Here is an 18,170-nt window from a genome sequence, read left to right as displayed (position 1 = left end):
TCTCTAGCGTTTGACCCACCGCGGTGGCTCTGTGGCTAAGCATTGTGCTGCTGAACCCAAGGACACACGTTCGACCCCGGCCGCGGTGGCTGCTTTTCTGATGGAAGTGAAAAGCGAAAGGGCCCGTGTGTAGAAATTTCAGTACACGTTAAAGATGGGCAGGTGGTAAAAATATGACCCAGGCAGCACAGGACTGTGTCGGCCTTACTCAAGCCGGTCTACTTTGGCCGGTGATTTTCTGCCCGGCCTTTCTCCGGCAACCATGTTCGGCCCGTGTCCAAATGTGGGCCTTTTGGACGTATACGGCGTACTCCCATCACTGTCCAACGGCCAGTGTCCGTCGGCCAGTCGACCGGCTTACGTTCATACGGCCAGATTCCAGCCGTAGGGCTCCGGCCATCCCAAAGCCACCAGTGTGCGGCCGAAGTACGGCCACCGGAGGACAGCCGAGATGCGGTCGTCGGACTCCAGCCGGAAATTCGGCCGTGCTACGGGCATTGTAGTTCAGTCACAGTACGGTAACTGTACTGAGGCCGGTGGACGACCACTGCATGCAGCGCAAGCAGATGACTCAATCGCGCTGTCCAGCAGCACTAACCCACCATTTTGGGTCCACTGCACTCACATCAAAGTGAGCCCGCCCGCAACCACCAGCCGTCCATCCTTCAGCGCAGCCTGGCTTAATTATCAGCGTCAGTTTACACCAAAAGTAATTTATTCAACAGTGCTCACAAATGGTCGTTCCTTTAATTGCTGTGCCTGTTTTACTGTGGAATACAGCAAATATTCATATCTTTGCAGAGCCGGAATAGATTTATTGTCCAGGTCCTGATATCTTCTGTGGGGCGGCCTACCTGTCATAAACAAGGAAGGATGGGGGGGGGGGGGGGGGGAAGGCGCATACTTTAGTGGGTTGAATTTCACAAAGATAAAAGATGAAAGTGCCGCTTTTAGGCAAATTCTTTTAAGACAATACTTTCATGCTCTGTCTAAATCAACTATTCTTACACCAGCTGCTTCACCAGTTTTTTTGTATATAAAAATGGTGCGAATGGCTTTACGAAGCGGTTCGGTACTCCACAAAACATTGAGCAGCATTCAATATAATTTACTTCAAACAAAAAGTATGTCCAGTATTTGCCCATTTTTCTTGCAAAGAAATTTTCTACTCGATCAACTTTTCTGATGATCTTTCACAGGGCTGATCCTAGAAGAGATCAAAGAAGTACTTTCAGTTTCAATATATTTTTCTGTTGTTTTCAGGAGTTACGTGCACACTCCTTAATAGTCCAAAAGAACTTAATTTTCCTCTAAAGTCGTACTACATTAAAAAAAATCTAGACGTCTTGCGAATGACGCCCTTCTTCAGATGGCTGCAGTTGTATCCCTCTGTATTCACACAAGGAAAGGCATAAAACAAGAGTTTCATATTTTCTTTCAAAGAACTAACTTAGCAATTGTAGTATTCATACAGCAAACCTTGCATACTGCAACGAATAAAGCAATAAATATTTCATTGGTCAAGTTTGAATGCGTAGGGTTCTCAACCCGTCGGAGGCGAACTTGCGGCTCCGCAAGTTTATTTATTTAGTTATTTGTGTATTTATTCATTTATTTATTTGGTACCTGCTTGCCCTTGCATGCATTACAGCAGGGCAATACATAACACTAAGGATCAAATTTGAGACCAAATAACAAAATAATTCTACAAAGTGCGGTGAAAATCGTCAGTATAAACAGTGGATAAAATCATACGTGGAAGATAAATACACTCCCATCTTGATCTCAAATAAAATGAATCGCGCAAGGCGTCACCTTAAAGGAGAGTTAATAATTTGCTTCAAGCTACCGATCCTACTTTGGGATATGTAGAATGGCGCTTGGATATACTTCTCCCCGTCTATTCCAAATTTCGATTATAGATATTACGAAAAAATTTCAACTTCAGGTTTCGTCTATGATCTTTCCCGTCTTACCATTTAAGTTTACTTTTACTTTCCCTCATCCTAAGTTGACAGTGCCAATACCTAATACGAATCGCACTGCCCTATTCTGTATGTTTTCGAGCGTTTCAACCAGCTCTTTGCTGTAGGAATCCCAGAAAACACATGCGTACTCCTACAATGAGCGCACATGAGTGAAATACGGTTGTTCTTTTAAGTTAGGTGAGGTTAGCTGAAATTTTATCTCGGAAAGCCAAAAACATGTGCAGCCGTAACTTTTATGTTGTGAACGTGCCTATTTCTCTAACAACTCGTTAAATAAACTCCTCGTTATTTATATTCCCCGGCCATTCTTAAAGCAGTGTAATTTACTGTATACGCATTCAAATGGAATTAAGGTTTTCTTGTAAAGTTGACATTAACACACTTTTTAGGATTCAACGACTTTTCTGAATCAGCACACCAGAATGTTATTAGTTTGAATCATGCTGCAAGTATTCGGAATCACGTTCATTCGCTATAGTCCTGCGAATTACACAGTCATTCGCGAACATTTTAACAAAGATTTGAGGCCAGACAAACAAAAGAGGGCCCGCAACTGAGCCTTGGCGAATTCCTGAGGTCGCGGGAACATATCCGGACGAACAACCATTGAGAGCGACCAACTCCTGTCTTAGAGAGATATACTCGGCTATCCATGCAATAACCGATTCATACAGCTTATTGCCCGCAATGTACTAACAAGAAGGTGATATGAAACCCCGTCAAATGCTTTTTTGCCGCACAAGAAAATAGTCAGCTACTTTAAGCTTATCTATTGCTAGAGCCAAATCGTTGCTTAACTCAACAGGCTGCGTTCAGCAAGAAAAACCCGACGAAATCCGTGTTTGCTAGGATGCTGGCGATTATGTTTAACCAAATGAGTCATATCCCAAGTGTAGCTAATCTCAATTTCAGACACCGCAGCTAAATTAACATCCAGGCTTCGTCATTCACAAGGCTGTGTTGTTATGGCAAATTCAAAATAACACTTGTTTCTAAATGGGCAGTCATAAAATGCCATGAAGTAACATAGTGCAGGGCACGAAGTTGAACCTAGCAATGCACGAGCTTAGCCTGTTCTACGTTTATCACAAGCGATATAGTGCACATTGTTTTCCGCAGTAATATTGTGAGAAGAATAGCCGGAAACTTGCGCTTTTGCACGCCCTTGCCTTTCTTTGGTGGGGAGTCCTTGACATGGCGCCGGCTGAGCTCCTGCGTGGTGGCCGCTTGCTCGACACCCTTTAAGGCCACTTATTTTGGTGAACCACCGCCATCTCGGGTTGGACATCGCTGCCGGGTCGATGTCTCCAATGGTCTCCATTTCTTGAGGGGGCGAATAGCCTCGAGCTGATGCGTCGACGAAGCCGACGGGCGAGGCGTTGTAGCGGCTATGACTGGCGAGGCTTAGCTCACCCGTCGGTGTGGCACAGTCTTCTTGTGGCAATAAATGGCATTTCGATGGCCTAAACGTTTCGCTAGTAATGTCCAGTGAGTCCTTGCACCTTGCCCGTTCACCTAGAACACTCATTACTGTTTGACAAACGAAGTTCGTTCATTTAAAACGCAGAAACACCGAGCGGATGAAAAACGTGTGTGCGCCATTCGACTCCTTAATGGCTCTGTCTTCCCTTAGGGAAAAACCGGTCCTACATCGGCGGGTCTTCTTCCAAGCACGCCTGTGCATGAATTCTCGGCGCCCAGACGCGCGCCGTTGTTCGCATAATGACGTATAACCTGATACCTTACGAAGACCGGTCTCCTCTTGAACACCGGTTGCCGAAAATTCTGCGGCCATTCGCTTGCCGTAATTCGGCCGAGGACCGCTAACCAAATGAAAAACGTACATTCTGAGGCCTTAAGTCGGCCGGTCTCCTTTATAACACCGGCTGCCCGAAGAAAACGAATATTCTGCCGCCGGACGCGCGGTTCACCGTTGAAAGAGCGGATGCGCGGCAGCCGCGCTACGGCCGGTCTCCTTTCGAACACCAACTGCCACAAGAATACGGATATCCTGTGGCCGGTCGCTTGCCGTGCTTCGGCTGAACACCGCTTCCCGAAGGAAAAACGGATCCCCTAAAGCCGTACTCCGGCCGATTTCTTTCTCAACATCGGTAGCCGAAAGGCAACTGAATATCTGGCAGCCGGGCAGCTGCCGTTGTGCGTCGGAACACGGGCGGCTGGAGAAATACCGAAGCGCTGGTTGCCGAATGTTGGCCGTTCATCGTATGATCAGTGGCTGCCAGAACCTGTAAGCTGGCCTTACATGCCAGAAAGCGGCCATAGACGGGCCGGTCTTGGGACACACTTTCTGTGCCGCCTCGGGGACGCCTCTTAGCCAAGTGTAGCTTTCCCGGGTTAAGCTCCAAGATCGACCGATCAATAAATAAATAAATAAATACATAAATAAATAAATAAATAAATAAATAAATAAATAAATAAACAACCAAAAAATAACCAATCAATCAGGTCTAACGTTCGGCACAATTCAAATTTATGCTTGAAAGCCTACTATTGTATAAGGGTCACTGATATTGAACGCTCATATATGAAAATCGCAGATTCGTCTAACCACTCTTGTCTGCGATGTTAACGTCTGCAAATCTGGATATTACATGGCTACGATCGTGAGCCGAACAGGCTGAACTGCCCTTATTCAACACCACAATTATACTTCGGCTTATACGCAGGTTTCAAACGCTATATTCTGACGTTACCTCAAAGAATCTTTTGGGTAGGTACATGCATTGCAATGTCGTTGCAGGCTTTAGGCATTGCCTCTAACATCCTCCACATAGGTCCGTGTCATGTTCTTCCAGAATACCTGTTTATTTACCGCAGAGGACGGCCGCAAGACACTTCAAGAAAAGTTCCAGCTTTGCGAGGCTCTCAACGAAAGCTCGTACCTAGATTTTCGGGACTGGGTTCGTGATACGTACACGTTCCTGGCTATGGTCAACTACCCATTCAGTGCAAACCTAATTGGTGAACTACCAGCGTTTCCTGTAAAGGTATGTTATGGTAATAGCTGTGTTGTTCTCCTTTCGGGAAATATCACTTGTCGATTACATTGCATAAATGAGGTCGAGCTGTTCGTCAGCGGATAAGACGAACACAGGTAGAAAAGTAAAAACTTTATTGAGGACAGTCTGCTAGGGCCAATACCGCCATTCGTAGAAACGGGAAGAGAGTTATTTTTGATGCTTACATGACCTAAAATACAGCTGCTTGTCAGTGGAACAGACCAAAAGGTATTAAAGTACGCCCATGTGAGATTATAGTCAGCTAGGTTTCCAGGAACCGAAAGCAACTGGTTTTTAAAGGAACATACAGTAAAAAATCAAGTTGGCCTGTATCGATAAATTACGGCGCCGAGAATCTAAATACACCATTCTCAGTTTTAGCAGTTGTTGCATAAGGCAGAAAACATCAGAAACATAAAAGCGGGTGTCGATTCCCCGAGTGCTTTTGGGTACTACGGTTTCCGACGACACAAAAATTGTCAACGGCGGAAACGCTTTCCAGAAGCATCAGGTAATGTTTTCGTTACATAAACAGTTCTTTAGTGATTGAGAATGTGAGCAATATGTAAATCAACACTTTAAGTCAGACCATCTGATTAAAAAAAAACACTACAGCTTTTAGAGACTGCGAGACAGGCAACTTCCCCCACGCTTCAGAATCGGGCATCATGCTTTCAGTTTAGTTTTGGAAAAGATGTGCTTTCCTTTTCGCGCACAATTAGCCGATCCTCTAAGCTACTGCGGTGAACGGCGGAGCTTCTGTAAGCAATAACCCCACAGGAGGTGGCAAAAGGACCAAGATTATAAAGCGAACCGCCTAATCTTCGGTTATAAGCTTCCGTTCCGCGTTAGCTGATGTTGCTATACCTAAAGCGTGCCCGCTCCTGGTTCGAACCTCATTGTTTGTTCAAGGTGAACGGTAATCACCTGACGCTCTTCGGTTCGCCGCAAGCTACTGTTGATAAGCAATCCGTAGTGCTTCGCATAGCTCTACCCTGATGTTTCAGACCGGGGGCGCCGAGTACCACTACTCATTTGCAATGCTCGCCGGCCGTAAGAGGTTGCTCGCGGTTTATTCAAGGTGCGTATAAAGGAGCGTTTATTCAAGGACCTATCTTCGCTGTCAGCTTATCGAGTTCGACTTTCCCAAGTAGAGAGCGCGGTCTCAAGTGGTTCCTTTTACTAAGTCTCTGTTTACCGCGCCCCGCAGGCAAAAGGAGAGCACGCTAAAGCGGCGTCGGAGAAAGCTCGCGGGGCGTACACGTTTCAAGTACCACCTCCCAAATGTGTGGGCTTTCACAGGGGTTGGTCCGATGTTGTTGCCATTGGTGTAAACGATATGTCGAAAACCATTTCTCGTTCCGTCGGGGAAAAATCATAAAAGTCTAAGCGAGCTCCTCAACCAGAGAAGCCTTGCCGGCGGCGGACATGGCTTCGACACGTAAAAGCTAGCGTTGCCGGCGTGATAGCGCTTTGCGCCAGGGTGTCGAACCGGAACCGGAACCGAACCGAAAACCGGAACCGAACCCGAATTTTTGCCCGGAACCGGAACTGAACCGGAACCGTATTTTTTCCGCCATTTTGGAACTGAACCCGAACCGGAACGAATCGAAGGAACCGTTCCGAACCGGTTCCAGGGCTTCAAAAATGTGATTTCTAGTTTTCCAGTTCGGTACCCTACCTTGCGTCTGAAGATATTTTGCCACTCCCCAGACAGAACCATGAAATATTTTGCGTAGTCTGTAGTTCCCAAGGCCCATCATGTTCTCTTCTAATTATTTCCCTCAATTTAATGTAAAGTTGTCCGTATATACTATCAGTTTGCGTTAGGCACTGCCCATCTCTCCCAATTATCTTTTACGTTTAGAATAACTTAAGTTATAACGCATATTACGAGGCAACATATCATGGAATATTCTTCATGGTTTCTCTACATGGTGTTTAAAATCGCGTAAAGTTTTTAATGTCTTGTTAATTCGCATGCATCCCTGTCCGCTTGTGGAGGCCTTCAGGGACACCATCAACAATACATCCATATCTTCCACTTATAGTTTGAATGGGCAAATATATACAAACAGCACTGAGACACAAACACTCGCAGTTCTCAAAATTAACGTAACTTTTTTTCTTGTATACAGTGCCGTTGTGTCTTTCGGTTACTGCTATAAGAGAACATGAGATTTAAAAAAATGGGGAATCCTAATATCCACTTTTAAAGTATATTTGTTAGCATTTTTATGTTATCTCGAATCTGCTTAACCTTACACTTCAGAGGTGAATGGATTGAAGTCGATTAGTGCGGGTTAGCGGGTAGACTCGCCACACCCCCTCGCCACATCGCCTCACCACACCCCCTGTTTCCTGGACCACGTGTGGCTTTCGTGACGAAGTGGACCCTTTAAAAGAACGCTCCGTCCACCTCAGCATCACTTGGCAGCGGAGGCAGAGAACAGAACGGTCGCCTGATAGTCGCCTTCCTGTTTCACAGGTTTGAATATTCTGCAGTAATCTTTGTTCGCTTACTCAGTGACTTTTTCTGTTGCCTCTGGTGCCAACCACCCAGTGTCATTGCTATTGTGTGCTCTTGTGTATAATCCCGCATTGCTTTGGTCATGAAAACTGACATTGCTGACCTAAGAAGCGAGATCGCTGATCTTAAGCGTGAATTTTGAAAAGAAGTAAGGGAAATGCAGAAAAGCTACGAGGAAATTAAGAAAGAATATGAAACCACTAGGAAAGAAAATGTGGAAATGCAAAAAGGCTGCCATTTCTTCAACAAAAGCTACGAGGAAATGAAAGGAGAATGTGAAACTACAAGAAAAGAAAACGCACCTTTGAAAGTTTCAAGTTCGACGTCGTCATGATAACGGAAACCTGGTATACGAGTGACACAGAGGTGCTGCGCCTTTCGGGCTTCAACACGTTCTTTCTAAATAGGTCCCACGGCGAGGTGGGGGTGTGTTACAGCTCGTGTCTACACAGCTTTCTTGTAGTACGATGAACGAATTTTCGACAGTTACGACAGATTATGAAGCTTCAACGGTGTAATGTAAAAATGCTATTTTTGTTGTTGTGTACCGCCCCCCTGATGGAAAACTCGCAAATTGTTTCGCATTTTTAGAAGACCTCAATTTTGTTTCGTCTTATGGTTTACAAATAACTATTGGTGGGGACTTTAACATTAACATATTACAGGCAAGCGCACATTCGCGTGACCTAGAGCTCCTTTTCGGTTATTTCGGCTGCATGAACGTGATCAAAGAACCGACTCGTATGGGCCGTCTTTTCCAAAGTCTTATTGATGTATTTATAACCAGTGATACAAGTAGCAGTACCATGTCCGGTGTGACTGGTACTGCCCATCTCTCCCAATTCTGCCCATCTCTACATATAGGTGACCATTTACCTATATATATGTTCTCAATGCACACAGAAATACTAAGATGTAAGCAATGCCCCGAATCTTTAGCTTTTCACGATAATAATCAGAATACTTTGACTACTTTTCGTCAGAAAATTCCCTCTATTTGGTGGAACCCTTTACTTCTGTGCACCACTGCAGATGATGCCTACGATACTTTTCTACAATCATATAAAGATGCATATAAAAAGTCTTTTCCTCTTAAGATGGTCAAGAAAAATAAGAATATAAGGAAACCATGAATTACAGACGAATGTCTGAAGATGATCCGTAAAAAAGATATATTGTACCATAAGTTTGTAAAAACAAAGAACAGGGACGATTTTGTAGCCTTTCAAAAGTACCGAAACTTTGTGACAAAGTTCTTACGCTATACTAAAAAAATGTACTTCGAACATATGTTTTCTGAGGCTTCCTCCCGGCGGGATGTCATGTGGCGGGAATTGAATAAACTTTTGCACCCACTTACCCCCCGTACGACGACTTTGAATTGACAGCAGATAATAAACCACTCAAGAATCAAGAACTGGCAACCAAGTTTAATCACTATTTAACGAATCTTATGCAATGCTCCCACAATGAAAGCGCTATGAGCTTCCTAAAGTATTCTAACCCACACAGAGCCTTTTTTTCTCCGGTAACACCTCAGGAAATATGGTCGATTTTCTTGTCACTAAAAAATAGCAAGGCCATAGACATCGATAGGCTTCAGATTCGGCCTATTAAGCTTGTACTGGACCTTCTTGTATCGCCGCTCAGCCATATATATAACTTATCCCTTACTACTGGTGTTTTTCCAAAAAAGATGCAGCAAGCTAAGGTCACGCTACTGTTTATATCCGGGGACAAAATCAATTTTTCCAATTATAGACCGGTTTCTGTACTTCCAGTTATTTTAAAAGGCTAGAAAAAGTAATCACGAAACACCTTGTGTCCTTCTGTGACAAACACTCTATTATATCATCAAAACAGTTCTGTTTTCGTAAACATATTCCAACGAATTAGCTTTACTAACGCAAAAAGAATGAATAATCCAGGGATTTGAAGAAAAGAAGGTAACTTTAGTTATATCAGAGTCCTTCAATGCTTTATTGAAGGACTCTGGTTATATTTATAGACTTTTTCAAAGGATTTGATAGAATTAGTCATTTAACATTGCTTTAAAAATTACAACATTATGGATTCCGGGGGCTTTACTCTTTTGCAATCTTATTTAAGTAACCGGCAACAGGTCGTAGCAATAAAGGAACACAACTCTTCTTCACAAGAAGTAAGGGCTGGAGTTCCGCAAGGCAGTCTTCTAGGGCCAATCCTGATCAATAATTATGAATGATATCGTAGAAATTACTGAAATTGCACATTTTATTATTTACGCAGATGATACCAACATTTTCTTTCAATCGTGTGATACTACTCAGCTTTTGCATTTAGCAATAGCAAATTTTGCATTTAGCATTTAGAAAGCTTCACAAATGGACTAAAGCATACTCGTTAAAATTAAATACTAAGAAAACTAAAGCGGTGTTATTTTCACCAGCTCAAAGATCTGTTGATAGAAACCTCAGTTTGTACATCGGATCTGAACAGATTTGTTTAGTTAGTGAAATAAAAACTTTACGCATTGTTTTTTAAGAATATTTAAAATGAGATGCCCATGTCTATCACGTCTGCACTAATTTATCTCGAACGTGTGGGGTGCTTTGTAGGTTACGGCCTGTGGTTACATCAAATATTAAACCTATTCTTTATCATGCTATATTCACAGCTCACATCAATTACTGCAGCCTCGTATGGTTAACCAGTTCCGCAAAAAATAATAATAAGCTGCATTTATTTCAGAAAAAGGCCATTCGACATGTCGCAACTGTACCATATGACTCTCACACCAACGAACTATTTTTGCAGTATAATTTGCTTCCTGTCCACTGTATCTACAACTTTAATCTTCTAAAAAAGTATAAAAATAGCTTGCAACACAACGGTGCAGCGTATCTAAGTCTATGTAGTTTAAGAAAACCGTTGGACGTACCGTACGAAATTAGGGGAAGGAGTACATGGTTCGTGCCGTTTTCAAGAACGAATTATGACAATGAATGGTTGCAATCCCTAACTTCCCGCCTTTTAAATAACCTAGCCGAGAGTGGAATAGCTATAAATACAATTTCTAAGTGAGACTTAAGGAAACGTTTACTGCTGAACATAGAACATTTTTAACTGACAATCTATTAAGCGTTGTCTCTCGTGGCAACCTTGGTTTAGCCAAAATTACTTGTAATATTTTTCAAGCGTTTTATTGGCATTGTCTTCATTCCCTGCAAACTTTAGCATCTAAAAAGTACCGTACACTGATTTTTGCCAATATTGTGTGTATTTATTTATGCGGATACTTCTGTAGTGCAGATTTTGATGAGTGTATGCATACCTGTATATAACATGACTTTTTCTTCAAGTTTTGTCTTTTGCTTTTTTTGTGTCTACACAGGTTCCGTACATATCCAATATTTCTCTTTTTATGTACCTGTGTACCCTGTTTTGTTTTGTAACCTTTGTATGTATGTATGTACCTAGAGTGCCTATATGCGTGTATGTACATCATTTAATAAGTATCTTTTACAAACTGTGTGCTATAGTGCGTTTTAATGCTTTCTTTTATGTTTGTATGTAATATCGACATGTTAAGGCGAGATTTATTTTCTTAGGATTATTTCCTGTTCGTATGCTTTAAACTCCTGTTTCTGCTCTGCCACGCCAACCGTAAGGTGCAAACACCTCGTCAAGCTGCAGTTTTGCAGCTTTTTGTGTTTGTCCTCGCATTTCTATGTACGAAATGCTCAATAAAGTTGAAGTTGAAGTTGAAATTAGTTAGGTGAGTGAATGAACTAATGTGAATTATTGGGACTGGTGTGTTGATTAATTTTGATTAAAAGAATTGGCGGGTCAGTTAAGGCGGATTCGACGGTCGGACCAAACATGATATCTTTGGGGTCCTTGGCATTTGGAAATTTTGCAGCGTTCTCCTTCTCGACCAATCAGGAAATTTTGTCACGCACAAAGTAGCCGCAAAGTTACGTGAAGACCGCCTGAATGCTATAAAAGGTCTTTCTTTATGCCCGTATTGCGAGTTCTCCTCCGCACCACAGTGCTGAATGTATCAATATGTAACCACTCCTGCCTTGGCTGCCAACAGGTGACTGGCAGTATATTACAAATAAATAAAATTATGTTGTTGCTATATTAAAATTGACATCTCGGACTAAAGTTAATAACTAATTGCCTAATGCATATTGTATATTCATCAAAGAGTTTTCAAAACGTGTGTATATATGAGGGGAGACAGTTGGAAAGAAACTAAACTGCAAGAAAAAAAGGGAGGGACGATCAACTGGTTTGATGCAAGAGCCGCCCGATAGCATTCTTCAGTACCTTCTCTTTGTGTTACCGTTCTGCAGCCTCCCACAGGTGTAGCATCTCAACCGCCGAACACAGCCCCCTCTAAGCTGAGGAAGCGGCGATAGCACATGCGCTTAGCCAAAGCGGCGTCAAAACTCTCATAATAGACCCTTAGCAGGCGTGGCCCAACTTTGCCAACGGTCGATTGCATGTTGCAACACTTCCGATGCTCAACCAGAGACCACCAATGAGACCAGTTACGATTGTATGGGCGCCAGCTCATACTGGCATCCACGGCAAACAAGATCACCAACCTCGTGGTTCGAGATTTGACTCGCTTAGCCGGCTCTGATGAAGCCCGGCCCGAGTGCATGCATCCTGCAGTCACAGACCAAGAAGTTACTCAGCACTCTGGCCTCTTCCATAGAACGTACTCCTCCTCGCACAAATCGCTACCGATTAACCAAGAAAAATTACTCCGCACCCTGTGGGCATACACCTTCCCACACAACGCCAGACTTCACCTCTTTGACGGGACACAACTCTCTCCATTGCGTTGATTCTGTGGACAGCCTGGGAACCTCATACACATAGTAGGCGGCTGCGACTAGTGTGCCGTCGATCCATCCAACCTTCACGTTTCCATAGAAAATTGGGAGACAGCCATGGCCAGCTGCGCCCTGGAAGATCAGTTGTTCTTGATGTAAACGGCTGTCGATTCGGCCCCCTCGAATGAGGACGCCTCTCTTAAACATTGCCTCGATTGAATTAAACTTCATTTTCTCTCTCTCTCTCTCTCTCTCTCTACAAGTGATCATTACTGCTGCTTGTGACTTCACTTGGCTATCATCTTTCCTAGAGCCCAATCGCTGTCACCAGTCGCTGAAGGGCCATTAGCAAGTTCCTATCTCCAGTGGTTCCCTATCCCATGTCGTCCTATACCAGCCGTCCAATGAGTCCTTAGAGCCATTCTTTCTTTCTAACAGCTCTGTTAGCAGATAAAAGATGAGCAGTAGAAAATTTTTCTAAATAACACCTGCCACGCTTGGCAGTCGGCGCCACATACTCGTCACACTACCATAGAAAACATTTTGCGGGTACAGTTAAAGGAGCTCTTCAACACCTCAGATAAACTCGCCGTGGTGGCTCAGTGGCTACGGCGTACGGCGCTGATGAGCACACAGACGCGGTTTAGATTCCCGGTCGCGGCGGCCGCTTTTCTGATGGAAGCGAAAAGCGAAAACGTCCGTATGTCCGAAATTTCGTGGCACGAAAAGATCCCCAGGTGGTCAAAATTAATCCGGAGCCCTCCACTATGGCGCGCCTTGTCGTCGGCGTTGCGACGGCGCGTTAAACCCAACAGTAAATAAATAAATAAATTAATAAATATAACTAGGTAAATAAATAAATAAATAAATAAATAAACAAATAAAAAGCAGTAAATAAATAAATAAACACTTTCGACAACGCTTTCAATCTTCTTCGCATCTGGAAGAACTGCGAAAACTATAGCTATTGCCAGCACAGAGCAACAGTGCGTGATTTGCTCGTCGCTGTGGATACACCTTCCGTTTCTGCTTCGCTTTTGTGGCTTTTTTTAGATGGCTATCAAGTGCGTTCTCTTCTGCAACTTAAGGAAAGCCGGCAAACAGCCGCTACACCGCTGTAATGACGTCATTCAGCGGTCGAAGAACGCGAAGACCGGGAAGGAGAGAAAAATATTTTGAGCAAGTTTCTATGTTATCTGACGAAGAGAGAACAGTAATTTTTGGCTGAGGCACATTGCGACCCCATAGTATAATGCGTTGGTTGACTACTTTCTGCAAGCACTCAAGATTTAGACAAAAGTTGAAAAACGTGTTGCAGGGTCGCTTTAGTTTGGCGAAGACAAAATATTTGGACAAAGAAACCTTCATTATGAATTTGTTGTTATGCCGATTTGATAAGGAAACGAAAAACGAGCACAAAAAATTAACATAAAAAAGACGCCTACTTTTTTTTTCTTCGAACCCGTTTGAACCCGTTTGAACCGGTTCGAACGGGTTCGAACCGGTTCGAACCGGAACGGAATGGTGTTCTGGAACTGAACCCGAACCGAACCCGAAAGGCTTGAATCCGAACCCGAACCGAACCCGAAAAAATTCCGGTTCGACACCCTGCTTTGCGCCTTTTATTACGCCGGGCACCACACCGGTGTCTCGCTACCTTTTTGTGACGGAATGGCTACGTCGCGGAAAAGTGACAGGAAAACGAGAGGGAGAAATGACAGCTTTATTTACTTATTTTGCGGTGAATACGGCACCGTTGCTTGTCAAAGAAAAGACGACCGAAGTACCAAGCGTATGATCTATTACTGAAAACAAAATTTTATTCACCCTTTGGTGTCCCTGTAGTCCTTGTAAAACGAAGTATTTCAGGGTGCCAGCACCGCCATCGCACAATTGTTTAAAAACCATAAAGATGCACTATTTACGCTCACGCCAAGTAAATAAATTATGTTTGCGACACAAACTGTTGGGGTCCTCGAGGCGGAAAGGGCCATAGACCTCTGGATTGTGCCTTTGAGGTTGGACAGCAGTAGTGGCTAGATTTTATTTTTGCCGCAAAAAAGGTAGTCGCATCATTTTCTTTCGCTTACCTCCAATTTGTATGCGCTCACAGTTAAGTGTCCCAATTAAGTGTCCCAATTAAGTGTCCCAATTAAGTCCCAATTAAGTGTCAATAAAAGTAGGTTCTGTTTATTGGTGCGTCTCATTCTCTCCCTTTTTAGGCGGCCTGTAACTTGCTGCGGAACCAGCCTGCGGAAGGCGAAGCCGCCGTAGACGGATCAGCCAAGGTGATGAACTTGTTCTACAACTCCTCGGGGAACAGACGATGTATGGACATACACCTGGTCTCGAAGCAGATGGCCTGGAACTTCCAGGTGAGAGTGATGCGTCTCTGGTTTTTCGAAACTTTCCGGTGACTATGCTTTGTACGATCTCCTCGGAGTAGCACATCATTTTATGGGACAATTTGTTGCGAAGCACGAAATATGCCGTGAAAGCGATCCGGATGTGGTAACAAAATTTTCGTTTATTTACGCATAATAAACAACGTTTATTATGCGTACGAACATTCTCGATTATACATTAAAGGTGCTCTGAAGACACAGGGAATCAATCAATCAATCAATCAATCAATCAATCAATCAATCAATCAATCAATCAATCAATCAATCAATCAATTAATTAATTAATTAATTAATTAATTAATCAATCAATCAATCAATCAATCAATCAATCAATCAATCAATCAATCAATCAATCAATCAATCAATCAATCAATCAATCAATCAATCAATCAATCAATCAATCAATCAATCAATCAGTTTATATTCGGCGAATGCATCTGGAGGGGTAATGGGGAAAAAGCACACTCGACAGCTTCGCTAGCCAATGAACTCATTCATTTCACTGATTGCATGGCGGTAGTGTTAAAATATTGCAGAATGAACTATAAAACTTCAAGAAACATAAAGATTGCCAAGTATTCATTACACAAAGTATTACACGTTGAGGTAACATTTGTAGTATACAAGTTTGGTTATTCAAAATCCTGCCTCATTGTAACAGCACTCCTGCAACATTAAAAGGGCACTGACACAAAAATTTTTCATCGTGTTTTTTTTTGTTGCGATAAGTAGCTAGTGACCTACTTATAACCTGTAGAAACCTCATTTGCTTCAGCGTGCAACGGTTGTTTAATTAGAGGCATTTTCAATGCGGCCAGTCGCAGTTTCGGATTCAGCGAGTGCCGCGAAACGATGGATTTTGTGGATTTTGTGTGAAAAAAGCTAACCACGTGACCGTCGGAGGGATATCACAGAGCAGAGACGCCGTAGCACTGTCGAATCCGCATCGACGGCAGTTTCTGCGAATGCCCCCACGTACTGGTCTCGTGAGGCGCTTAATTAAAAAGCGACCGTGGATGTGACACAGCCGCTGCGAGTGCAAATGCTACCGCGGCTAAAGAACGACGCGCGACGCTCGAGACGGTAGGTGGCAAGACGCCCGCTGGGAGCAGCCGGCCGGTCTGCCTACAGGTCCGCCTACAGATGTGTTCGGCTTAGCACTGCGGCGGATATTCGAGTGCCGCTCTCGTAAGCGGTGCAGATGACAATTTTTAATGCAACCCGCCATCGCATCATTAACTCCTTTCTCATGCAAGCCACCATGGTCGGGACTTGGGGACAATTTCGTGCAGCGGTAACAAGCTATCACTCGAGCTACCTGCGCCGGCCTGGGCCACTTCGCGGCCGTGGCCGCCGCCTGCACAGCGACCGTGCGGCTAGCTCAGTGGGCTTTTCGTGCCTCCGGCGAGTTTTCGCATCCAATGGTAATAAACAGTAATAGAAACAGAGTGCCTGGAATCGCTGTAGAACTTTGGTCGCGGCCAGCTGCCCGATGAGCTGACGAAATCACGGCGCCTCCGCCGCCAACGATCGGGTCGTTCGTTCTCGAGAGCAGAAGCTCCGCCCTCCGGCCCTCCGATTGGAGCGGCGAGCCGGGTGAGCCGGCGAAAAACGCCGGCAGTGCGGAAGCGGCAAACACAAACTCGTGACGTGTTTGGATGTTCTTTATTTACATAATATCCTCGGGATGTCGATTGCGCGTGGTCCTCTCCTGTCTGCTCGGTTGCGTTTCGCACACTTTAAGATTGATTTTAAATATGTTCTAGGCTGTGTTCACCGCTGATATTTTGCAGATGGTGTATATGTGTTCCCACCAATCTATCTCCGAAGTTATCTCGCCTTCAAAAGTTTGTGTCAGTGCCCCTTTAAACGCGAAATTCACTCAAATGAGCTATAGAATAACGAAACACAGAATAAGCAGGCGTCCCCCCGCTACTTTCTCGCGCTCTAAATACGATGCATCATAGAAATCTTGTTAGCTTCGTTGAGCCCTACACAATCAAACGTCAATTGAACAGGCTGTATAAGGTTAGTGATATAGCGCCTCCAACAGCGGCAAGTTTAGTCCGGTGTGAGTTGAAAAGATTGATGATTGATTGTAGGGCTTAACGCGCCGACGCAACGCAGGCGATGAGGCGCGCCGTAGTGGAGGGCTCCGGATTAATTTTGACCACCTAGGGATCTTTATCGTGCGCCGAAATCTCGTACACACGGGCGTTTTTGCTTTTCGCCTCCATCAGAAAAGCGACAGTTGAAAAGATGATAGTCCTAAGAATTCAGGAAGTCTTCTCAAGAACTAGAAGCGATTTAGGATCCATGGTACAGGAAAATATGGTGCCTACCAAGGATTTTTCTTTTAACAATATTTGACAAACCTACTGTGCAAGACAATGTTCTCCCTCGTTTTGTTTTTTTTGTTTTTTTTTGTGGGGACTTTATGTGTATTAAAAGGGATTGTTCCGAAAGTTATTTTTATGCTACAAAGCTCAACCTGCAGATAAACGACGCAAACAAGCACGCGAAGCCAAGAGCAAGCCCCAGTGTAATAGAGCAATATGCAGTCGTGTCCCGTTAGTGCTAACCCCACCGAGCACAGAGCATGGAGCACGGCGTTGGGTAACGCTATTCCCATTTGTTTGTTTTTTTTGGAGGGGGTGGGGTGTGGGGGGCTTACCCAACCAGCTGAAACAAACTGTGTTTTGGGGAACTACCTCGGTGGCTGTGGTTACGTTGTCTTGAATTCAAATCACGCAATGATTGCCAAATGTCCGGAGTATACTGAGAGGTCCGCTTTACGAGATGCTGCGAGTGACGCCAAGCAGGGCGAAAGGCTGCCTGGAGGCAGTTCTACGTTGTGCAAAGTATAAACTTCAATACATTGGTAAAACGCAGTTGCGGTCATACAATGTGCTCAATCTTGGATTCCTTCTCATATTTATCTCCTACAAACTTCTTAACGCAGGAATGCACAGAGATAATCTGGCCCACCTGCTCGGACGGCATTCACGACATGTTCTACCCGCGAGAGTGGAACGCGGAAGAGTATGTTACCGGTTGCCAGGAGAGGTTTGGTGTAACGCCAGAGTTCGACAAGATCACCACCACCTACCCTGTACCGGAGTTACAGACTGCTTCCAACATCGTTTTCACGTAGGTTGCGCTTATTAAGCGCGAAAATGTATAGCAAATTGTTATTTTGCGTGTCTGCAGTTCAAAATAGCAAGATAATGCCGAGACGCACGTAAGCCCGTGCCTCGCGGCGACCTGTGCACACTGAATTGCACATTGACCGGTGTACATTGACCGGTGAATCGAAGACCGAAATTAGGACCTACAGACATACGTAATGTGCGAAATAAAGTTAGTTTTCTCTCTGTATCTCTCGCGGCGACCGCACG

The 18,170-nt window shown here is 44.1% G+C and overlaps 1 protein-coding gene across 1 annotated transcript in view; it reads left to right on the top strand.

Moving 5' to 3' along the window:
• LOC144178049 (lysosomal Pro-X carboxypeptidase-like) overlaps positions 1-18,170 on the top strand; it is a 164,098-nt gene that overhangs the window by 141,091 nt on the left and 4,837 nt on the right. The window contains exons 7-9 of the mRNA XM_077705584.1: positions 4,827-4,996; positions 14,590-14,742; positions 17,735-17,922. Coding sequence (XP_077561710.1) covers positions 4,827-4,996; positions 14,590-14,742; positions 17,735-17,922 — 511 coding nt within the window. The remainder of the gene's footprint in view (positions 1-4,826; positions 4,997-14,589; positions 14,743-17,734; positions 17,923-18,170) is intronic.

Source organism: Haemaphysalis longicornis, unplaced genomic scaffold (genome assembly GCF_048455015.1).
Source record: "Haemaphysalis longicornis isolate Haplotype H1 unplaced genomic scaffold, Haemaphysalis longicornis Haplotype H1 scaffold_39, whole genome shotgun sequence".
Lineage (NCBI taxonomy): Eukaryota > Metazoa > Arthropoda > Arachnida > Ixodida > Ixodidae > Haemaphysalis > Haemaphysalis longicornis.
Note: the sequence above shows the minus strand (reverse complement) of the source record. Positions and strands in the feature narration are given on the sequence as shown.